A 25,081-nucleotide genomic window follows, 5' to 3' on the forward strand; every position below is an offset into this window, starting at 1 on the left:
TGGAGTATTCCAGGGATGGGGGAGCTTGGTGGGCTGCCGTCTATGGGGTTGCACAGAGTCGGACACGACTGAAGCAACTTAGCAGCAGCAGCAGCATAGTCAAAGGCTTTGGCATAGTCAATAAAGCAGAAATAGATGTTTCTCTGGAACTCTCTTGCTTTTTCGATGACCCAATGGATGTTGGCAATTTATCTCTGGTTCCTCTGCTTTTTCTAAATCTAGCTTGAACATCTGGAAGTTCGCAGTTCACATACTGTTGAAGCCTGGCTTGGAGAATTTTGAGCATTACTTTGCTAGCATGTGAGATGAGTGCAATTGTGTGGTAGTTTGAGCATTCTTTGGCACTGCTTCTCTTTGGGATTGGAATGAAAACTGACCTTTTCCAGTCCTGTGGCCACTGATGAGTTCTCCAAATTTGCTGGCATATTGAGTGCAGCACTTTCACAGCATCACCTTTCAGGATTTGAAATAGCTCAACTGGAATTCCATCACCTCCACTAGCTTTGTTTGTAGTGATGCTTCCTAAGGCCCACTTGACTTCACATTCCAGGATGTTTCGCTCTAGCTGAGTGGTCACACCATAGTGATTGTCTAGGTCATGAAGATCTTTTTTGTACAGTTCTGTGTATTCTTGCCACCTCTTCTTAGTATCTTCTGCTTCTGTTAGGTCCATATCATTTCTGTCCTTTATTGTGCCCATCTTTGCATGAAATGTTCCCTTGGTATCTCTAATTTTCTTGAAGAGATCTTTAGTCTTTCCCATTCTATTTTTATCCTCTATTTCTTTGCATTGATCACTGAGGAAGGCTTTCTTATCCCTCCTTGCTATTCTTTGGAACTCTGCATTCAGATGCTTATATCTTTCCTTTTCTTCTTTGCCTTTAGCATCTCTTCTTTTTTCAGCTATTTGTAAGGCCTCCCCAGACAACCATACTGTCTTTTTACATTTCTTTTTCTTGGGAATGGTCTTGATCACTGCCTCTTGTACAATGTCATGAACCTCTGTCTATACTTCTTCAGGCACTCTATCAGATCTAATCCCTTGAATCTATTTGTCACTTCCACTGTATACTCATAAGGGGTTTGATTTAGGTCATACCTGAATGGTCTAGCGGTTTTCCCTACTTTCTTCAAATTAAGTCTGAGTTTGGCAACAAAAAGTTCATGATCTGAGCCATAGTCAGCTCCTGGTCTTGTTTTGGATGACTGTATAGAGCCTCTCCATCTTTGGCTGCAAAGAATATAATCAATCTGATTTCAGTGTTGACCATCTGGTGATGTCAATATATAGAGTCTTCTCTGGTGTTGTTGGAAGAGGATGTTTGCTATGACCAGTGTGTTCTCTTGACAAAACTCTGTTAGCCTTTGCCCTGCTTCATTTTGTACTCCAGGGCCAAATTTGCCTGTTACTCCAGGTATCTCTCGACTTCCTACTTTTGCACTCCAGTTCCCTATAATGAAAAGGACATCTTTTGGAGGTGTTAGTTCTAGAAGGTCTTGAAGGTCTTCATAGAACCATTCAACTTCAGCTTCTTCAGCATTACTGGTCAGGGCATAGACTTAGATTACTGTGCTATTGAATGGTTTGCCTTGAAACAAACAGATCATTCTGTCATTTTTGAGATTGCATCCAAGTACTGCATTTCGGACTCTTTTGTTGACCATGATGGCTACTCCAATTCTAAGGAATTCTTGCCCACAGTAGTAGATACAATGGTCATCTGAATTAAATTAACCCGTTCCAGTCCATTTTAGGTCACTGATTCCTAAAATGTCAATGCTTACTCTTGCCATCTGCTGTTTGACCACTTCCAATTTGCCTTGATTCATGGACCTAACATTCCACATTCCTATGCAATATTGCTCTTTACAGCATCAGAGTTTACTTCCATTACCAGCCACAACCACCAATGGGTATTGTTTTTGCTTTGGCTCTGTCTCTTCATTCTTTCTGGAGTTATTTCTCCACTGATCTTCCATAGCATATTGGGCACCTACTGACCTGGGGAGTTCATCTTGCAGTATCCTATCTTTTTGCCTTTTCATACTGTTCATGGGGTTCTCAAGGCAAGAATACTGAAGTGGTTTGCCATTCCCTTCTCCAGTGGACCATGTTTTGTCAGAACTCTCCACCATGACTGGTCCATCTTCGGTGGCCCTACATGGCATGGCTCATAGTTTCATTGAATTAGACAAGGCTGTGGTCCATGTGATCCGTTTGGTTAATTTTCTGTGATTGTGGTTTTCAATCTGTCTGCCCTCTGATGGAGAAGGATAAGAGGCTTATGGAAGCTTCCTGATGGGAGAGACTGACTGAGGGGAAACTGGGTCTTGTTCTGATGGGCAGGGCCATGCTCAGTAAATCTTTAATCCAATTTTCTGTTGATGGTCAGGGCTGTGTTCCCTCCCTGTTGTTTGACCTGAGGTCAACTATGGTGGAGGTAATGAAGATAATGGGAACCTCCTTCAAAAGGTCCTGTGCCCGCACTGCCACACTCAGTACCCCCGACCCTGCAGCAGACCACTGCCAACCCACGCCTCTGTCAGAGACTCCTGGACACTGACAGGCAAGTCTGGGTCAGTTTCTTATGGAGTCACTGCTCCTTTCTCCTGGGTCCTGGTGCATACAAGGTTCTGTTTGTGCCCTCCAAGAGTCTGTTTCCCCAGTCCTGAGTAAGTTCTGGTGGCTCTGCAGGGGGGTTAATGGCGACCTCCTCCAAGAGGGCTTATGCCGTACCCAGGTCTGCTGCACCCAGAGCCCCTGCCCCTGTGGCAGGCCACTGCTGACCCGTACCTCTGCAAGAGACACTCAAATACAGTTCTGGCTCAGTCTCTGTGGGGTCTCTAGGTTCTGGTACACATAGGTTTGTTTGAGCCCTCTGAGGATCTCTGGAGGGTAACGGGTTTGATTCTAAATGCAATTTTGCCCCTCCTACTGTCTTGCTTATGGCAGACACCACCCTTATGGCAGAAAGCAAAGAAGAACTAAAGAGTCTCTTGATGAAAGTGAAAGAGGAGAGTGAAAAAGTTGGCTTAAAAGTCACATTCAGAAAACTAAGATATCTGGTCCCACCACTTCCTGGCAAACAGATGGAGAAACAGTGGAAACAGTGGCAGACTTTATTTTCTTGGGCTTCAAAATCACTGCAGATGGTGACTGCAGCCATGAAATTAAAAGACACTTGCTCCTTGGAAGAAAAGTTATGACCAACCTAGATAGCATATTAAAAAGCAGAGACACTACTTTGCTAACAAAGGTCCATCTAGTCAAAGCTATGGTTTTTCCAGTAGTCATGTATGGATGTGAAATTTGGACTATAAAGAAAGCTGAGCACTGAAGATTTGATGCTTTTGAACTGTAGTGCTGGGAAAGACTCTTGAGAGTCCCTTGGAATGCAAGGAGATCCAACCAGTCCATCCTAAAGGAAATTAGTCCTATATATTCATTGAAAGGACTGATGATGAAGCTGAAACTCCAATACTTTGGCCACCTGATGCAAAGACCTGATTCATATGAAAAGATCCTGATGCTGGGAAAGATTGAAGGCAGGAGAAGAAGGGGATGACAGAGGATGACATGGTTGGATGCCATCACTGACTCGATGGACATGAGTTTGAGTAAACTCCGGGAGTTGGTAACGGGGATGCCTGGCGTGCTGCAGTCCATGGGGTCGCAAAGAGTCAGACACAACTGAGGGACTGAACTGAACTGAACTGTCTTGCTAGGGCTTCTCCTTTGCCCTTGGACATAGGGTATCTGTTTTGGGCAGGATCAGTATCAAAATCTGCAAGTGTTAAAATCCCTTATGTGAAATGGCAGAGTATATGTAGACTTTAAATCATCTCTAGACTACTCATAATATGTACCACAATGTAAATGCTACATAAATAGTCTCCAGGAACACAGTAAATTCAAGATTTACTTTTTTGGAACTTTCTGGAATATTTTTTTCAAGTGTTTTTCGATCCTCAGTTGAATCTGTGGATGAAAAACTGGATACAGATAGCTGACTATAATTTGACAGTCACAAAGTATCAAATGCCCACCCTTAGTTAAGCACTGAGAAGAATCATAAGTGAAACACATAAGCTTAATGTGAATACCCATATTTAAAATATAGCCGAAAAAAACATAAAGGCCAAAGTCTGTTGTTTACTCCCACATATGATACGGCTCTGGAAAGCAATGGAAATAATATGCACTTAATAAACGTCTGGGCCTCCCAGGTGGCGCTGGTGGTAAAGAAGCCACCTGCCAACGCAGGAGACATAAGAGACGTGGGTTTGATCCCTGAGTTGGGAAGATACCCTGGAGGAGGGCATGACAACCCACTCCAGTATACTTTCCTGGAGAATCCCTTGGACAGAGAAGCCTGGTGGGCTACAGTCCATGGGGTCACAAAGAGTCGGACACAACTTCGGCTTCCCTGGTGGCTCAGACAGTAAAGAGAGCACCTGCAATGCGGGAGACCTGGGTTCAATCCCTGGGTTGAGAAGATGCCCTGGAGAATGGAAAGGCTACCCACTTCAGTATTCTGGCCTGGAGAATGCCATGGACAGTATAGTCCATGGGGTGGCAAAGAGTCAGACATGGCTTAGTGACTTTCACTTTCAATAAATGTTATTTGGTTTGAATAACTGTCAATATGAAACTCATAAAACAGATTACAAATGAATCTTAATCCAATCAAACAGTCTTTCAAAAACATTAGTCTGTTAGGTTCTTAAGTATTATTCAGTGTTGAGTTGCCATCTAGAGACCACAGGAGGACTCAACGTTAGTCCTAAGTATAACAAACAGTGACTGATCTATAATGATTACCTGTTTTTCCCCAACAGAAGGACACGGAGAGATCTCAGAGTAGAAAGTCCACTAATTTCTTCAATCTGATTATCATATAGATCCAAGAATATTAGCCTCTGCAGATTGGAGATATTCTGGATCTGAGTTATAGAATTGTGCTGAAAGTTCAGGAGACGAAGGTGCTCTTCCCCATCAATAATAGGACACACGGTCAGCTTCTGCCTAGAAAACATGTTTAAAGTTAGTAAGGTTCTGATTCAGCAGTCTGCCTCTTCTCAAGAATATTAATAATAGTATCTTTGTGTGCCCATGCCATGAGAAGAAGAAAAACAGAACCACGTTTTGCCTTCATGAACCAAGCATTCTAGATCTAATTGTAAATCACTCATATAAAAACTGATATACTTTGGCAAGGGTAGATATTAAAATTAAGTCTAATGCTCATAGTATTAAAAAAAACTCCAGTCTTAATTATTTCATATAAAGTTAACCATCAGAAAACACTCAGTGTAATTGCCTTCTGTGGGAAAGATTGAGATGATTCAAGGAACCATGTCACATAACCAGAGAAATGCGCTTGCCATTAACTGAGATAAACACTGCTCAGGCATTGCTAAGCTAGAAAGTTTGCTTAACGCCTTGCTGTTAGATATGTACTGCTGAGCTAAAGGTATGCACAGCAGAGGTTTCTCTGCAGAGAAGGTTTCTCTGCTGGTTATAACACTAAGGGAAGGTTGAAATCCTTCATCCATCATTCTACTGCAGATACTTTTCTAGATTTAAAGACAGGGATTAAGTCCTAAACACATGTATTCATTCAAAATTTGTTAAGGGTTTATTTTGTACGGGGCTTTGTTTTAGGTGCTGGGGATACAGAACTGAACAAAACTCCCCATGTCTGTAGAGTTTACATTCTACTCGGAGGAGACAAACAATGAACGACAATAAATGTGCTAAGTTAAATACTTAATATGTGAGAGGGTGATACGTGCTGAGAAGAAAAAGCAGAGAAAGGTGCTGGAACTGTCAGGGTTGAAGGAGTTGCTGCTTTGGAGAGTCGGGGCAGGGAGGGCTATCCCTAGGTGGTGACATTGGAGGAAAGATCTGATGGAGGTAAGAAAGTGAGCCTACTGATACATGGTAAAATAGCATTCCAGGCAGAGGGAACAGCAAGTGCAAAACTCGTGAGGTTTAAGCACTCTTGGCATATTCAAGGAGCAGGTGTGCAGCAGCAGGGTGAGCGAAGGCCAGACCAGGAGCAGGTGAGGTCGATCAGGTAAAAGGGGACTCAACTGAAGAGTGCTGAGAAGCCCGGTGGAGGAGCATATTGTGAAGTTTTCTTCCTATCCTAAAACCCATTTTTATCGATGTCATATTTTAGAACCTCTATAGGACTCTTGGAGTGTAGTCAAGCTCCTTTACATTCCACAGATATAAAATTTCTCTTCATACTCCTGGAAGGATAAATTTAAAATTGGCAACAGTGATTATACCTAGGTAGGAGAACTAAACAGCTGAAAAACAAGGGGGAGGAAGAGAGACTTTTATACCTTTCAAATCTTGTACTATGTCTATATATTATCTAGTCAAAAAAATTAAATAAGTTGTCCTCACCTTTCTAGGGTCAACCTGTCTGAGTAAAGAATTTTCTCTTCAGAAGAACGTTGGAGAATGGGAAATGAAGGCATTGATGAGCTCACCAAATTAATATGATCACCTATTAAAAATAATATACAAATTACTTGAATAAGAAAAATCTTTCAGATTTTGAAACTAAAATCACCTTATATTTGGAGAACTTTGGCACCTACCAATATCCTTTCTAGAAAACACAGCTTCTGTAGCTATCTGTATTTGAAACTAAAGTTCAGCTTGTTCCTCCTCAGGTCTAAACTACATGTTCTATACATATCAAATAATTTCTCCCTTGCCTTGTAGATTGGTTGAAAGTACAGGACTATGCTAGTGCTACATTTATCCCTTATAATCCTGACTCCTAATACTATATCTTAACTCTCTTGTAACTGAGATGATAGTTCCCTCATTACCAGATACATTTGGGCCAGCACTATGACAGCCCTGCCGGATTCTGGACTTTGAAGGTGTCTGAATGGAACAATCTCCAAATGCTGATAAGGAGCTCGTGGCAGTTTTCATCTCCAGCCCACATAGTTCTGTCACATTTGTTGTGGATGAGATGCAGGATGATTTATTATGAGGCGAAGGACTTATTACTCTTCCATCTCCTTCAAAATATCAAAAAATTTATCACAAAGCTACACAGTACATGACTTTAGAGAAATATAGAGAAAGTAGTTTTGGGTAGCAAATGTAAACCTCGAATCATCCTTTTTTCTTTGTATGTTCAGCTACTATTGGTAGAGAATACTGCAGAGACCAAAGTGGAGTCAATAAATCTTGTATATTTGCAGTTAGGTTTTTAGTTAGGGTCTGACAGGTATTTGACACCCCTATGAGATTTATAAGCTGATGGTCTGATGTTGACCCTTCTATTAAGTAGCTTTCAATCTAGTGGGCATATGAAAGTAATAAACTGTACAGAACAACATGCACAAAACACAGAATAAAAAAACAATACCTATTTATATATTCACACATAAATGTGTCTGGTTATTTTTCACTTAAAGAAGATCACAGATGGGTTTCAGTGGAGGTGGATATTAAGATATATTCTAAAGACCTAGAAGAATGTAGACTAGTTAATAAAAGAGGCTGAGAGGCTCCAGAAATGAAGTAAGACTTGAGAAATGGGTCAAAGGTACCAATTTGAACACCAGAAGAAACTATTTTCTTCTACCAAGAGAAAATTTCCTGAAAGCAGCAACCGATGTTGATGGAAGCAAAAAGCAATAAAATAGAACCTAAAGTGCCACAGAATTTTACTGCTTAAACTGACTGATAAGACAAAAAGATGAACCTAAATACAGGAAGCTATCATTCTTTGGGAGCCCATCTTAAAATCAAGTTCCACACATATCATAGTAAATAGCTGTAAAGCAATGGTATTGGCTAACTTCTCCAGGTGTGCGAGATATGTGCACCAAAGTGCACATACCTGGCTTATTGAACAAAATACTAGTGTTCACACCCCACTTTTCTGAATATCATGAAATATCAAGATAAATAACAATGATGTTCTAGAGTACAAGCATTCAGAACAAAGATCATGTTCATAAATGAACTGGTCTTGTGACAGGACCAGTTGCTAGCAAAATACCCAAGCAACGATAAGTCAGTAAACTGATTTGGAAATCAAAAACTGAATAGTTAAAAAAACAAAAACTAGAGTAAGGATCAACTGATTAAGGATTAACTGGTCAGCTAAAAATAATAAAGGAAAAACTCCAAACAATAAACAATCTTGATTTCCCTCGTTAGTGTCAGAGTTAGGTTTTTAAAATTACTTTGTTAAGGCTTCAAGCCAGTGCTCAATTTAGAAAGCACATTTAAATTTAATAAGACTTGGGATGTAGAGGCAATAATCAAGGAGTAAATTTCACTTACAGTCAGTGAATAAAGGAACTTCATCCGCCCTCTTGCCACCTCTTATTACACACAGAAGTCAAAATCACGATCTGCATGATGAGTTTACTATCATGATCAGTATGACATACATCTTACAATAAATAGCAGAATACAAGAATGATGAGATAGAAAGGCCTTAAAATACACAAACAAGACCCTCTAAACAACTGGGGACCAGAATGATCTGCAGTCAAAACATCCACAATAAACACCCACACACATATACATACAGTAGATGTATGTATCAAACACCCAAACATATATATATGTGGACTGTTGCATCCCGCCTTAAAGCAAAATTTTAATTGAAATATTTCCTGTTGTTGGTAATTTCATATATCACTATTTAATGTACCAAATAATAGCTTTTGTCTTCCTAATTAAATTTATAAGCTCCTGGAGAAATGGAGCTCATTTTATACTCTTTATATTCTTTTCAGAATCTAAATTCAGTAGGCAATCATTAACTGATTTTCCAATTTACTGAGAGTTAATCAGAAATCTGTTTTGTGAATGTTATTTCTGTTAAAAAAAAACATCAGAAATATTTGCATTTTAGTATAAAAATTCTGAATGAATTCTTTCATAATTAGAATCCCAAAGTGTTTAAAGGCATAATGGTATATATTTGGTATAAGTCTTTACTACACCACACCCTAAATATATGATGGATGGAGGGATAGATGAGAAGGATGGGTGAGTGGATGGATAGAGAGAAAGATGGACAGAGAGATGGGCAGGGGGATGGACAGATGGTTGGCTGGATAGATGGATAATACAGTACATGTTCACATGCTTGTCCACTCAGCCTTGTCTTTAAGACTGTGTTGGCAATCAAAATCCTGATTTTGTATTTTTCATGATTCATCATGATCTTAAGAGTCAAGCACTACCTCTTCCTCTCTATATACATATTTTGGCATTTTTATTCAAGGGATTTAATCAATTAAGGTCTGGAAATGAGATTTTAGTGTATAGCAATCCCTGACTCTTACAAAATTTCAAGGATATAGGGCTTAACTCTTAACATTAATATAAAATGCCCAAAAGAAATCATATACCAAGTTTAAGACCAAGTAGCCTAACTAAAACAAAGAGTATGTTAACTTTGGGCTGAGAGTACCACTGGTTAATTTATGGGGTATGTTCAATTAATTTTGAAAAACATAAAAAATATGAAATGAAGTAAAATTAATTATAATAATTCACTTTCAAAATGCAGTTTATTAGATAGAGATTCCCTCATTTTTCCTGATAAACTGCTACTTAAAATTTTTCCAAAGTTTTGTGCCTTTGGAGGAAGAACAGTGAGTACAGAAGTCAAGAAAACAGCTACACACTGTGAGGCCTTCTTTGCAAAAACTGCCTGGAACTAGGAAGGAGGCACATTTGGAAACAATCAGGTACAAATTTTAGAGAGAATGATTTTGAATAACATATTTTAATGAAAAAAATTGGTTTATTTTTCCCTAAGGAATTAATTTGTATTTTACAGGTCATTATTTATGTATAAGACTTTATTCATCTTTCAGATTCACAAAATTCAGTGCCTCTATACTATTTCCTCATTAGCAAATATTTAGAAATGCTTAAACACTAAAATAAATTTATTCAGCCAGACATACACAAATCTGTCTACCAACTTCATCCTCTAACTCAAGAATACCTTGGGAAAAGTATTTAAGTTTGGCTCACGAGTCAGAAAACAAATTTAAGAGTTATTATCAAAAATGTAAAGGAAGTTCACAATGTAAACACAAGAAAATTCTACTTGAAAATTTTCAGGTTCACATCTATAGCTCTGAGCCTAATACAGTGTCTGGCACACAAAACATACTCAATAGATATGTACTGAACTGAACCAAAGAAGGGAAGACAGACGCTGTCTGCACTGTGGAACAGTGGTTAGGTTGATGTCATGTCCAGCAATTGACCAAGAGAAGAATTCAAGACATAGGAAACAGAAAAGTGATGTCAGATTAGCTGGGCCCAAGAGGAAAGTCTAAAAATTACAGAACAAAAAAAGAAGCTAATATTCAAAATTGCCACGTGTTCATGTAAGATGAACAAGCTAGAGAGGCCTATACCGATTATCCTTCTCATACAATAATTCCTAGATGAGGACAGTACTGTATGTAAGTATTCTGCAGTGCTTAACACTAGTACATTACAGAGAGCTAACAATTGTTGACAACTAAGATGGGAATACCAGACCACCTAACCTGCCTCTTGAGAAACCTATATGCAGGTCAGGAAGCAACAGTTAGAACTGGACATGGAACAACAGACTGGTTCCAAATAGGAAAAGGAGTACATCAAGGCTCTATATTGTCACCCTGCTTATTTAACTTCTATGCAGAGTACATCATGAGAAACGCTGGACTGGAAGAAACACAAGCTGGAGTCAAGATTGCCGGGAGAAATATCAATAACCTCAGATATGCAGATGACACCACCTTTATGGCACAAAGTGAAAAAGAACTAAAATGCCTCTTGATGAAAGTGAAAGAGGAGAGTAAAAAAGTTGGCTTAAAGCTCAAGATTCAGAAAACGAAGATCATGGCATCTGGTCCCATCACTTCATGGGAAATAGATGGGGAAACAGTGGAAACAGTGTCAGACTTTATTTTGGGGGGCTCCAAAATCACTGTAGATGGTGACTGCAGCCATGAAATTAAAACATGCTTACTCCTTGGAAGGAAAGTTGTGACCAACCAAGACAGCATACTAAAAAGCAGAGACATTACTTTGTGAACAAAGGTCCATCTAGTCAAGGCTATGGTTTTTCCAGTAGTCATGTATGGATGTGAGAGTTGGACTGTGAAGAAGGCTGAGCATTGAAGAATTGATGCTTTTGAACTGTGGTGTTGGAGAAGACTCTTGAGAGTCCCTTGGACTGCAAGGAGATCCAACCAGTCCATTCTGAAGGAGATCAGCCCTGGGATTTCTTTGGAAGGACAGATGCTAAAGCTGAAACTCCAATACTTTGGCCACCTCATGCGAAGAGTTGACTCATTGGAAAAGACTCTAATGCTTGGAGGGATTGGGGTCAGGAGAAGGGGACGACAGAGGATGAGCTGGCTGGATGGCATCGCCAACTCGATGGACATGAGTTTGAGTGAACTCTGGGAGTTGGTGATGGACAGGGAGGCCTGGCGTGCTGCAATTCATGGGGTTGCAAAGAGTCAGACACGACTGGGCGACTGAACTGAACTGAAGTAACAACTCAAAATTCTAAAGAAGATTTCTCCTTTAATTGAACAATACATTTCAGAAATATAACCAGATCATATGAGGCTATTTTTCAAAGGGTGATCCACAAACCACATCCATCAGAGTCTCTTGAGAAGTTATTAAAACACACTTTTCCAAATCCCACCCAAGACCTACAAAGTCACAATGGGGAAGGGGACGAGGGAAGCACTAAGAATCTGCATTCCTAATAAGATCTTGCATGATGCACACAAATGTCAAAGCCCTCTGATATAATTCTATAATTATATATGTTAGTGAGGGAAAGAGATAGCTTCTTTTCTACTCCCGACTTTCCATTCTTTCCAGTGTCCTTAATTACTAAATATGTGTTCCCATAGTCTTACCCTCACTAATTAGCTATTTTTCCTAGTTCTAAGACATTATTTGGTAGATTCTTTCTAATTCTCTTGTGTATAGCCCACTCCAAACTAAAATATGACAGTTTTTCCTATATTAGAAATAACCTATGTTGTGTACATAAAATCAATTCTGATTTAAACAAATGCCCAATGAATTTGGTAACCAATGAATAACGTCATCATTAATTGAACTCTATTTGGATCCAGAAATTCAATATTATTAAACAATATTACTTAAAGATGATAAATCATATCTGATCTCTATTCTCTGACAATACCTTGTCTACTTGAGTAGTTTCTTTCAAGGTCATGTTGTAAGAGTCGACCAGGGAATGATGGCGTTTCTCTATTTAGCTTGAATTCAACCTAAAAAACATTATTTAAGACACAACATTCAGAGAATGTTTTATAAATTCATTCATGCCTTTTTAGACTCTAGATTTAAGTGATATCATATGATATTTGTCCTTCTCTGTCTGACTTACTTCACTCAGTATGACAATGTCTGGGTCCATCCATGTTGCTGCAAATGCCATTATTTCATTCTTTTTTATAACCGAGTAATATTCCATTGTATATATGTACCACAGCTTCTTTGTCCTTCATTTAAGAATTCCTCCAGTAACATCTATTTTAAAACTTTTTAGGAAAAACCTGAATTGTGCCAGTTGAAGGTGTCCAACTTGGTCAAAGAAGAAAAATTTGTGTTGTGTCTTGAGACACAGTTGTGTGGGAGATGGGTAAGTATATCTGAGTGCCCAGGTGACATGAGGGTAAGAAAGCGTGTGTATCTCAAAAATCAAATCAAAAGCCAGAAATTAAGGAAATCTCAGGGAGAATATGGGCAAATTTTGGAGGGAAAAGAATGCTCAAATCTTAATTTCTAAATCTCATTAGGCCTAAAAAACTTCCACTGCTAATCAATTTTTTCTGGAATGGTAGATATGGGACCCCAAATTATCACATTTTATCTAATATAAGATTCTATCAGTAGTAAAACATGCCATCATTTTACCCACTACTAAGAAAAAGTTTCCCAATTAAAATAATAATATGATCTGCCATCAGTTTCAAGAAGGATCCTGATTTAAGAAATGCTTAAATGTCAAAAAAGAAAAAAAAAGAAACCCATCTTACCTCTTGCAATTGATAAAATAAGATTCAGTTTGTAAAGGAGGTGAGGTTTTTTTTTGGTTTTGCTTTGATTTTTCTTAACTGATGTACAGTTGATTTATAATACTATAATAGTTTCAGAGACACGATGTTGTGATTCAGTACTTTTATAGATTATACTCCATTAAAAGTTATTATGAAATAATGGTTATAATTCTCTGAGATATACAATATATCCTTCTTGCTTATCTATTTTATACATAATATTTTTTATCACTTAATCCTATACCCCTAATTTGCCCCTCCCCCTTCCCTCTCTTTGGTAACTACTAGTTGGATTTGGGTAGGCAAAAAATAAAAATTAGCTTCAAAGTAGAGACCAAAGTAAATATACTTAAATTTTCCAGTTTAGACTCTGCTCTTTAAATCATACTATTTGTGCAGAATAGAAAACAATTTATATTCAATCTAAATACAAATCTGCTTGAATCTTACTTTGCTTTTTTCAGGAAGCGATGATGTTTGAATAACCAGATGAAGCCCACAGTTCACCTACAATGTAAAAATTAAACCATAAAATATGCTCTTAACTTATACACACACACACACTCCTCCCCAAAACAGTACATAAAGATATAACAAAAAAAAAAAATTAGAATGAAACAGAATGCTCGCTTTTTGTTTGTTTCTGGTAAATTATCATGTTCTGGATATTTGCTGAAAACAATAAAATTACAACTAATAATTAAAAGGTTTCACTGTGATTTACCTTCCAAAATGTCTGCAATTTAACCCTCTACTTAGCACTTCAGGCTTTCGTCACCTGCCATTTGAGGTCTAAGTAAATATCTCAGTGAGACAGGTAAAGGAGGTGGGGGTGCCTGTTAATATTTTCTTAATTAAAAAAAAAAGGAATTGACCAGTTAAAGGAATTTAAATGAAGCTTAGCCTTTCACAGCAGACCAGCTCCACCTTCTGGGAAGCGTAGATCCTGGACAAGACTTTGAATACCCATCACACAATGTTAAATACCCTCCAAGTGCCTTGGTCCAGTCCAGGAACCTCAAGCCTCGGTCAGACAATAGCTTGAGTAGACTGAGCGGTCCTGGTCTCAACAACACAGCTCATCACCTAGGACAAAGACGCCAGTCAGAAAGGACGGTACGAATGGAAATCAAGAGAAAGTAGGAAACCCAACCTACGTTGCTAGCAGCCCGGCCAGAAACAGAGCGGTATTTCCCGGGAATCATGGCAGGAGACAGTCCAAGAAGATCAGTTAGATCTGCCTTAGAAATGACGCTACAGCACAGATTGAGAGACCGAAAGGGGTCATCTCCTAGGCAACCCGCTCGGGAGTTACCATGGAAACTGCCATTTCCGGTCTGGTCCTCTCCCAAATCTACAGGTCAATGGACTCGTTAGAGCCTCTGGTTATATTTGAGGGGCCCAAAATATCAGCATTTCCTCGTTCTAGTTTCCCAGTTTCAGAAAAACAGAGCGTTAGGGTGGAGAGGAGAAGAAAACGAGGAAGAGGCCGGCCACCTCGGTAGCTATGACAACCACCACTTCCGGTCCGTTCCTCTTTACCTCCCACCTCAGCTGGGCCCGCGCGAAATTTGTATCCCTTTGCCTGCTCTCAGGGGAAGACTACTGGAAGGAGAACGACCTCCAAAAGCCGGGTACTCTCCAAGGTAGGGCCGCAGTTTGGCACTTTCTCGCGGCCAAAGAAGCAGCAGCCGACACGGAGTCGGCAGGTGAGGGCGCTGGGAGAGCGAGGCCGTGCTCAGGATGCAGGTCCCCAGCCCCGCAGCTCCCAGCCCCGAGGCTCCTGCCGTGCCCATCCGCTGCGGCGACACCACCAAGTCCGGGAAGTTGCTGTTTCGCTTCCCCAAAGGACGGGGCCGTGCGGCTGCTGTGGGACCGCTTCGTACGGGGCCGCCGGCCAGCTGGTACCGGGGCAGTGACAGCTCCGTCATCTGCTCCGAGCACTTCGCTCCCGCCTGTTTTGATGTCTCTTCGGTTATCCAGAAGAATCTGCACTTCTCCGAGCGCCTGAGACCCGTGGCGGGCGCCGCGTACATCTTGCACCCGGTGTCCTCCCTGCTGAAACCTACGAGGAAAGAAGAGGGAGACTGAGCGGGCGACCCGGAAGGGAGGAAAGCCCCAGGCAGTCAGGCAGCCCCAGGCTACCCCAGGGCCAGCCTCCTGTACACTCCTCTGGCCCACGAAGAGGGCTTTCGGCTTCACAGATAAAGGGCCACCCAGAGAGGCCACCCGAGGGTCTTGCAAGAACCCCAATCTGTGGCTAGGCTCCTCCACTTAGTGTCTTGGGAAAATCACCTCACCACGAAGGTTTTTGTTAATTGGTGATCTCCAAGAGCCTATTTAGCATTAACACTCTGGAATTATAGTTTCTTCTACCTCCTGTTCTCCAAAACACACACGTACACTCTTTCCCTTCACGTTATAGAGAAGCCTTCACTCTCCGCTCCTGAATTTTTAAATACAAAGGATTTAATTTGAGTAAATCTCAAGAAATGAGGTACTTAAAACTTTCTGCATAGCATATCATTGCATGATAAGCTGCAAGAATGATCAATTATACCATCAAAATGGTGGGGGAATGGGAATGCAAGATGCTGATGAAGATAAGGCTTTGCTGATGGACATCCCTTCCCCCTCCTAAACTTCCTCTTGACTAGCTGCCTTTAAACTAAATCGTTCCAGTGAGTTGAATTCTCCTATCCTGCTCTTTTCTGCCTACTTTCTCGGTACTCATAAGATTGATTACACTTATTTTGCATCTGGTCACTACTGCCTTCTTCCCAACTTCCTAACTTCTCAGCCTTCTTTGGGTTAGTCAAACTTCAGCCCTATCACCATAACATAGATTAATTTATGACTCTTCATTGGATCTAAAAGGTGTTCAGTCTTAGAGTTAGGAAGAGTTCACCAAGAAGTCAGTGGACCTGTAACTGACATTCTGGTTGTGAATATACAGAGGTATTCTTGAATTTTAGAGCTGAAGAAAACCTAAGTGATCATATAGTCTAGATTCACAATTTATGCACAAGGAAGCCAATCCAAGGTTAATTTCCTCAGGAGCCTATAATCTTTTCTTTAGGTCCAATCACCAGACAGAAACTTTCTGCAATACCAACCTCCTTCCTACATGGGGTGGGTGCTTAAAACCCTTTAATGACGTCCAGCAATTATTAAGGTGGAGAATAAAATTATTAACAAAGTTCCTGCATGCTTTTTGCCCCTGCTTGCGACAGCAGTGCTGCTCCAATCCACGGTCTTTGTTGCTCACTGTGGACCAATCATGCTGATCTTTTCTGGTTTTGAACATACTATATACTCTTTCCTACCAAGCCTTTTCTGAATTATTTCATATAATGCCCTGGAATTATGCCCCTGCCATTCCCCATCATCACTGATTAAATCCTTTTACTTCAAAAATCTATTCAAACATCCTTCCCTTTTCATCTCCTTATTTTATATTCTCATTCTTCAAACACTTCAGTAGCACGTATACTTCAGTTGCACTCATCACAGTTGTCAGGAAATAATTATGTATTTTGCTTAATATTATGTCTGTCCTCATTAGAATGGAAGCTCTGTGACCGCAGGGCTCTTATCTGATTTGTTCATTATTAACAGTAACTGGAACAATATTTTGCAAATTTAAGGAATTCAGTAAATATTTGTGGAATGACTATATGACTATGAGAACAGTTTTCTTTAGTACAGTGGAATTTCAGTTCTCTGCCAGTTTCCCTACTCACCAAACTGTATAGCACTCAAGAAATCTATACCTTTTCCTTGAACCAATTATCCACCATCATTACCTAGCCAGTCTTTACCCAAGCCCATATTTATACATCTATCTATACCTCTGCTGCTGCTAAGTCGCTTCAGTCGTGTCCAACTCTTCGCGACCCCATGGACTGCAGCCCACCAGGCTCCTCCGTCCATGGGATTTTCCAGCCAAGAGTACTGGAGTGGGGTGCCATTGCCTTCTCCAACATCTATCTATAGATATATGTAAATATGTAGTAAAAGAGTTAAATATTAAACATGTGCCACACACACCTTTATACTGTTTTTCTCTTTTTCATAATTCTACCATCTTAATCAAAAACTGGGAGAAGAAAAGCCAGGCTAATAAAATAACCAAAAGTTTTATAATACAACAAAGGCTAACTATTAAGAAATCCAGAATAGATACCAACTCTGTTTTTCAATTAACAAGGATATCCAGCCAGCATTTCTAACAATACATATTACATTACTATATATGCTGAGTTATTAGGAGACTTTGTAGGTTTTAACAATAGTACTTTAAAAGCATAGCAATAAATAGACTTGATAGCAGTAAATATTTTTAGCCTTGATAGCAATAAATTTAGATTTGATAGCAGTACATTTTTAGCCAGATCTGGACCCCAATAGCATCTCTAAAAAACATTATCTGTGCCACCCACCTCTCACTCCTTCCACCACTCACTTTTTCTTTTCAGGACAAACTGACTAAACAGCAAATTTCCAGTCATTCTACAACATTTATTGAGGAGCTGTTGTAAACACGGGCTTCTCTGGTGGCTTGGTGGTAAAGAATCCACCTGCCAATGCAGGAGATACCAGTTTGATCCCTGGGTCGGGAAGATCCCCTGGAAAGGATATCCATTCCAGTGTTCTTGGGACTTCCTAGTGGCTCAGATGATAAAAGAATCTGCCTTCAATGAAGGAGACCTGGGTTCAGTCCCTGGTTTGGAAAGATCCTTGGAAAGGGCATGGCAACCCATTCCAGTCCAGTGTTCCTGCCTGGGAAATCCCAAGGACAGAGGAGCCTGTTGGGCTACAGTCCAAAAAGAGTCAAACACAACTTTGCAACTAAACAACAATTTTAAACACTGTTTTAGGTGCTTGGTGCTGTAGGTAGATAAACAGAAGTATGAATGTAGGCTATCTTCAGGGAGCTTGAGGAAAGATTAGGGACCCCCCCCAAGGAAGAAAAGGGGTTCTGATGAGCACCATACACTGGTAATTTGTTTCATATAGCTAGGATTATTGTCTCTCCTTAACTGTTAATTTTGCATTCTTATTTTTCTAACCCAACTGTATTCTTTAAACTTTAAATTCTGATACAGCAAAGTACAGCAAAGTGCTTAGATCATTAAATGACCAGAAGCTGAGCATGTGTAACCACTATGTAAATCAAAGAAATACAACATTACTAGCAACTCGAGCCCAAGCCTCAGTCCCTCAGCCCTCCTCAAAGCAACCAAGTTTGCTTTCTTTTGAACTTAATATAAGTAGATTCATATTGTTGGCATTTCTTGCATCTGGCTTTTCATTCAACATTATGTTTGTGAGATTTATCCATGTTGTTGCACATAATATAACAGTAATTTGTTTACATTGTTATATAGCAATCCATTGTTTATAAATATACCAATATTTTAAAAATCTCTTCTATTGTTGGACATTTAGATTGTTAACGTTTGAGAGCCATTTTAAGTAACACTGCTGTAAATATCCTTCTATGTGTCTTTTTCATATGATCTCCCTTAAGATTGACTAGTTTGATCTCCTTACTTTCCAAGACTTTCAGGAATCTTCTCCAGCACTACAGTTCGAAGGCATCAGTTGTTCGGCATTCTGCCTTCTTTATGGTCCAGCTTTCACAACCATACATGACCACTGGGAACATCATAGCCTTGACTATACAGACCTTTGTCAGCAGAGTAATGTTTCTAATTTTCAACACATTGTCCAGGTTTCTCATCGCTTTCCTGCCAAGAAGCAATCGTCTTCTGATTTCACAGCTGCAGTCACTGTCTGCAGCGATTTTGGAGCTCAAGAAGAGGAAATCTGTCACTACTTCCACTTTTCCCCTTCTATTTTCCGTGCAATAATGGGACCAGATACCATGATCTTAGTTTTTTGATATTTAGTCTTAAGCCAGCTCTTTTACTTCTCCTCCTTCACCCTTATCAAGAGGCTTTTCAGTTCCTCTTCACTTTCTACCGTTAGAGTGGTATCATCTCACATCTGAGGTTGTTGTTATTCTCCCACCTATCTCGATTCCAGCTTGTAACTCATCCAGCCTGGCATTTCTCATGATGGGCTCAGCAAATAGGTTAAACCAACAGGGTGACAGCAGACAGCCTTGTACCCCTTTCTCGATCTTGAACCAAGCATTTGTTCCATACAAGATTCTAACTGTTGCTTCTAGATCTGCATACAGGTTTCAGACTACTGGCATAATCAGAGTTTATGTCGTTTCACATTCTTCCTTATGTTTAGGTTGTCAGTCTTTCACACTGAGTCCTTTTGAGGGGTTTACTTTGCATTTTTCAATTCAAATGAAATTAAAGAACAACTTCTCAAATGTTAATTGAACATTTGGATAGCCTCTTGAGTGATAATGCCCATTTTTCTGTTGGATTATCTTTTTCTTATTGATTTAGAGTTCTTAATAAATTTTGTCCTCACATCCTCTTCTCCTCTTCACTCAATAGTGTTTTTTGTTGTACTGAGCTTTTTTCTTTTTTTGGTGTACTTAGTTCTTAATTTTAATGTAAGCCAAACCAGCAATCTTTTTTTCCTGAATACTTAATGCTTAAACCATGCTACTTTGCTTTTCTCCATAAACTTACTGTTTCATTTTTTTCCTCATAGAGAGATCCCTATTGACTTAGTGTCTTTTATGGAAAAGAGTAGCATTTCCTCATTGTCCTGCAGTGCCAACTCTGTCATAAATCAAGCTGTCATACACCCATTAGCCTGTCTCCACATTTTAAAATTCTGCTCCATTTACCTGTTTGCAAATCTTTACACCATTATCACAGAACTTTAATTACTATAGCTTATGTTAAGAATTAATATGCAGGACTTCCCCTGTGGTCCAGTGGCTAAGACTCCGTGCTCCCAATGCAGGCGGCCTAGGTTCAACCCCTGGTCAAGGGACTAGATTCCATATGCTGCAACCAAAGATTCCACATGCCGCAACTGAAAAACAAGATCTCACATGCCATCCCACAGGCCACAACTAAAGACCCAGCCTAGCCAAATAAATTAAAAAATAATAATAATGATTAATACTCATTTGGCATATTTTCCTGATGAATGCTTATTTTCAATAATGATTGTTTTTTATACCATTAGTTTAAATGTACTTTCTAAAATCCTTAATTCTTATAAGCCCTTAATCTAAATTAAAGTTGAGGTAATTGAGAAAGTAATGTTACTTTATATGAAGGTTACTACTGAAATTAAAAATCAAAGAACATGGAAAATAAAACATGTGGTCATTGTACAGCCAAAAGAAAATAATATCCAGATGATTAATTAATTCCTCTTATCTCGTTCATCTTCCTTATCCATTCATCTGTTGATGAGCCCTTAGGTTGCTTCCATATCTTAGCCATTGTAAATAATGCTGCTATGAACATTGAGCTGCACATTGAAAGATTTACAGTGTTTTTCTTTAATTTTTAAAGGCCTTACTTTTTAAAGAAAAGTTTTAGGTTCCCAGCACAATTGAGAAGAAGATAGGTTTCCCATTTACCCACTGCACCCACACATGCATAGCCTTCTCCATTATCAACATCCCCCACCAGAGTGGTACATTTGTTTCAGTTGATGAACCTACATTGATATATCATTATCGCCCAAAGTCCATCCTTAACATTACAGTTCACTCTCTCATCTTTCTACTTTTTCAATTTTTATTTACCATTCTTCTCTTTAACTTCTTGAGCATTAAATTAGACCATTGATTTTCAAGATTTTTGTAGCAAATGGCAGATGGAGCACCTGAGATTGACATGCTTATTTCCCAAAAGTAGAGTTCAGTAGAGTGGTATTATTCGAGGAAAAACTCTTGAAATGAAGATACATTAGAAATACCTCGTGAAATACTTGTTTAAATGGTGTTAAAACTGCAATCTAACTTAATCAAGCCTAATAAAAATTTTCTATAGCATTTTCTATAGCATAGCATTGACTGAATCCCACAAGTTTTAGATTTCAGATTATTTTTATTATTTAGTGGAAAACATCTTCTAATTTCCACTGTAATTTTACCATGGGTTTAGAAGTATATTAAACATTTCCAAAGTGCAGGCATTTAGTAGTTGTATTTTTGTTAAAGACTTCTAGGTCAATTATACTGTCACCAGAGAATATACAACATATGGATTTAATCTTTTGAAATGTATTGAAACTATACGAGGCCTAACACGGGTCAGTTTTTATGAATGTTCTGTGTACACTTGAGATGAACATGCATTCTGCAGTTGGGTATGTTTCTCCGTTTATGTCTATTAATCATGTTGTTTAAATTTTTTATCTCTGTGGAATTTTTGCCTACTTACAAGTTACTGAGAGAGGTATGTTAAAAATCTTCTACCTCAGTTTTTAATTTACCTATTTAGCCTTCTAACTCTAACAATTTTGTGTTACATATTTTGAAGCTGTGTTGTTATGTAGCACTAATAGAGCAATGCTAGCTTTCTGTAGGTTAATGTTGCCATAGTACATCTTTTTACACCCTTTTTATTTAAGTCTTTCTGTATCCTTAAGAGTTTAGGCATTACTGCGTCTTATGGTTGTCCTCTGGAAGAGAATATACCTTTTGTCTCCTCCCGAGCTTTTCTCTTTGTTTTCCAATTCTACTATGATGGGCATAGATACGGCTCCTTTGTTCTCATTTACTCATTTACATTTGGCTGTGCTGCGTCTTCACTGCTGCATGTGGACTTCCTCTAGGCGCAGTAACGGGGCTACTTTGTGGTTGTGGTGGGTGGGCTCCTCACTGTGTGGCCCCTCTTGCCGTGGAGCATGGGCTCTAGGGTGTTCGGGCTCAGTACCTGCTGCTCGCGGGCTGTAGATGCACAGGTTCAGTAGCTGTGGCGCAGGGTTTAGCTGCCCCATGGCATGCGGAATCTTCCCGGACCAAGGATCAAACCCGTGGCCCCTGCATTGCCCAACAGATTCTTAACCACTAGACCACTAGGAAGTCCCCTTTGTTTCCATTTTAGTAAATACATTTAGTACTTTTGTAAAACCATGATTAATGCCTTCTATTCATTTTGGTAAATTCTCAGATATTATCTGTTCAAATATTGTTTCTGTGCCATTTTCTCTGTTTTACTTTGGGGCTACAATTAATATTACATGTTATCTTTTTCCATCTTATCTGCTATTTGTTTTAATGACCTTTTCTATAGTTTCCATCATTTTGTCTTTCTCTCCCTAATTCTAAATATTTTCTTTTGACTCATGTTCCGGTTGATTAATACATATCTGGAAATTCTGTTTCTTAAGCTTTTAATATAAATAAGTAATCAGTTCAGTTCAGTTCAGTCGCTCAATCTGTCCAACTCTTTGCGACCCCATGAATCGCAGCACGCCAGGCCTCCCTGTCCATCACCATCTCCCGGAGTTCACTCAGACTCACGTCCATGGAGTCAGTGATGCCATCCAGCCATCTCATCCTCTATCGTCCCCTTCTCCTCCTGACCCCAATCCCTCCCAGCATCAGAGTCTTTTCCAATGAGTCAACTCTTTGCATGAGGTGGCCAAAGTACTAGAGTTTCAGCTTTAGCATCATTCCTTCCAAAGAAATCCCAGGGCTGATCTCCTTCAGAATGGATTGGTTGGATCTCCTTGCAGTCCAAGGGACTCTCAAGAGTCTTCTCCAACACCACAGTTCAAAAGCATCAATTCTTCAGTGCTCATGTATGTGCAAAAAAGATTTATATTTAAAGATTTCTGATTTATGGATTATTTTAATAAATTATAGTTTATCTGTACAGTAGATTATATACAGCCATAAAAATTATATGTAGACTATTTAATAACATAGAAACATGTATTAAAGAGGAAAATAAGATTATAAAAATATGATCAGAATTTTAATAAATAAAAGACAAAGATAAGAAATATACCAAAATATGAAGTTGTTAGCTACAAATGATGGAATTATGGCTAATTTTTTCTTTTTGCTTCTCGATTTGGCACAAATTTTCTTCAGTGATAAAATGTATAAAGAGAACAAAAGTTATTTCTTAAAGCCTGAATAAATTCCTAAAACTCCATTTTATCAGCTGTACATCTGTTTTGTAGAGAAATATATACTTATTCTAGACTTTTATAATGCTTGGTTTAGAAGTAGACGTAGCTGTCAAAATTAGTCATAATTTTATAAACACAAAGATAAAATTTCAATTTTTATTTAAATCCTCAATAATAGGTATAATTATTCATGTTACAAAGGGACTCTACTAAAATTTCTTCATAAAGTTTCTTTAACTTGGGTATTAATAGCTTGTGCAAAGATGGGCTGAATAAAGGACAGAAATGGTATGGACCTAACAGAAGCAGAAGATATTAAGAAGAGGTGGCAAGAATACACAGAAAAACTGTACAAAAAAGATTTTCATGACCCAGATAATCACGATGGTGTGATTACTCACCTAGAGCCAGACATCCTGGAATGTGAAGTCAAGTGGGCCTGAGGAAGCATCACTACAAACAAAGCTAGTGAAAGTGATGGAATTCCAGTTGAGCTATTTCAAATCCTAAAAGATGATGCTGTGAAAGTGCTTCACTCAATATGCCAGCAAATTTGGAAAACTCAGCAGTGGCCACAGGACTGGAAAAGGTCAGTTTTCTTTCTAATCCCAAAGAAAGGCAATGCCAAAGAATGCTCAAACTACCGCACAGTTGCACTCATCTCACACACTAGTAAAGTAAAGCTCAAAATTCTCCAAGCCAGCAATACATGAACCGTGAACTTCCAGATGTTCAAGTTGGATTTTAAAAAGGCAGAGGAACCAGAGATCAAATTGCCAACATCCAATGGATCATCGAAAAAGCAAGATAGTTGCAGAAAAACATCTATTTCTGCTTTATTGACTATGCCAAAACCTTTGACTGTGTGGATCACAATACACTGTGGAAAATTCTGAAAAAGATAAGAATACCAGACCACTTGACCTGCCTCTTGAGAAACCTGTATGCAGGTCAAGAAGCAACAGTTAGAACCTGACATAGAACAACAGACTGGTTCCAAATAGGAAAAGGAGTACATCAAGGCTGTATATTGTCACCCTGCTTGTTTAACTTATATGCAGAGTACATCCTGAGATGGACTGGAAGAAGCACAAGCTGGAATCAAGATTGCCTGGAGAAATATCAATAACTTCAGATATGCTGATGATACCACCCTTATGGAAGAAAGTGAAGAAGAAATAAAGAGCCTCTTGATGAAAGTGAGAGAGAAGAGTGAAAAAGTTGACTTAAAGCTCAACATTCAGAAAACAAAGATCATGGCATCTGCTCCCATCACTTCATGGCAAATAGAGGGGAAAACAATGAAAACCATGGCTGACTTTATTTTTCTGGGCTCCAAAATCACTGCAGATGGTGATTGCAGCCATGAAATTAATAGATGCTTACTCCTTTGAAGGAAAATTATGACCAACCTAGAAAGCATATTAAAAAGCAGAGACATTACTTGCCGACAAAGGTCCGTCTAGTCAAGGCTATAGTTTTTCTAGTAGTCATGTATGGATGTGAGAGTTGGACTATAAAGAAAGCTGAGTACCAAAGAATTGATGGTTTTGAACTGTGGTGTTAGAGAAGACTCTTGAGAGTCCCTTGGACTGCAAGGAGATCCAACCAGTCCATCCTAAAGGAGATCAGTCCTGGGTGTTCATTGGAAGGACTGATGTTGAAGCGGAAACTCCAGTACTTTGGCCACCTCATGTGAAGAGTTGACTCATTGGAGAAGACCCTGATGCTGGGAAAGATTGAGGGCAGGAGGAGAAGGGGACGACAGAAGATGAATTGGTTGGATGGCATCATCTACTCAATGGACATGGGTCTGGGTGGACTTCAGGAGTTGGTGATGGACAGGGAGGCCTGGCGTGCTGCAGTTCATGGGGTCGCGGAGTCAGACACAACTAAGTGACTGAACTGAACTGAACAG

The 25,081-nt window shown here is 39.2% G+C and overlaps 1 protein-coding gene and 1 pseudogene across 5 annotated transcripts in view; one reads left to right on the plus strand and one right to left on the minus strand.

The window, feature by feature from the left end:
- LOC120860913 (leucine-rich repeat-containing protein 49-like) overlaps nt 1–14,638 on the minus strand; it is a 157,049-nt gene extending 142,411 nt beyond the window's left edge. Inside the window, exons 1-7 of one of the 5 annotated variants that reach the window (XM_040236637.1) lie at nt 14,280–14,537; nt 14,110–14,208; nt 13,573–13,629; nt 12,243–12,330; nt 6,853–7,050; nt 6,419–6,521; nt 4,823–5,026 (exon numbers count right to left, since the gene is read on the minus strand). In XM_040236637.1, coding sequence (XP_040092571.1) covers nt 4,823–5,026; nt 6,419–6,521; nt 6,853–6,961 — 416 coding nt within the window. In that variant the 5' untranslated portion in view covers nt 6,962–7,050; nt 12,243–12,330; nt 13,573–13,629; nt 14,110–14,208; nt 14,280–14,537. Of the gene's footprint in view, nt 1–4,822; nt 5,027–6,418; nt 6,522–6,852; nt 7,051–12,242; nt 12,331–13,572; nt 13,630–14,109; nt 14,209–14,279 lie in introns of all 5 variants that reach the window. The other 4 variants (XM_040236638.1, XM_040236635.1, XM_040236639.1 and 1 more) reach the window with 4 other exon arrangements.
- Nucleotides 14,639–14,865: 227 nt separating this feature from the next.
- On the plus strand, nt 14,866–16,261 carry LOC120860861 (annotated as a pseudogene).
- The last annotated feature ends 8,820 nt before the right edge of the window (nt 16,262–25,081 follow it).

Source organism: Oryx dammah, unplaced genomic scaffold (genome assembly GCF_014754425.2).
Source record: "Oryx dammah isolate SB20612 unplaced genomic scaffold, SCBI_Odam_1.1 HiC_scaffold_11209, whole genome shotgun sequence".
Lineage (NCBI taxonomy): Eukaryota > Metazoa > Chordata > Mammalia > Artiodactyla > Bovidae > Oryx > Oryx dammah.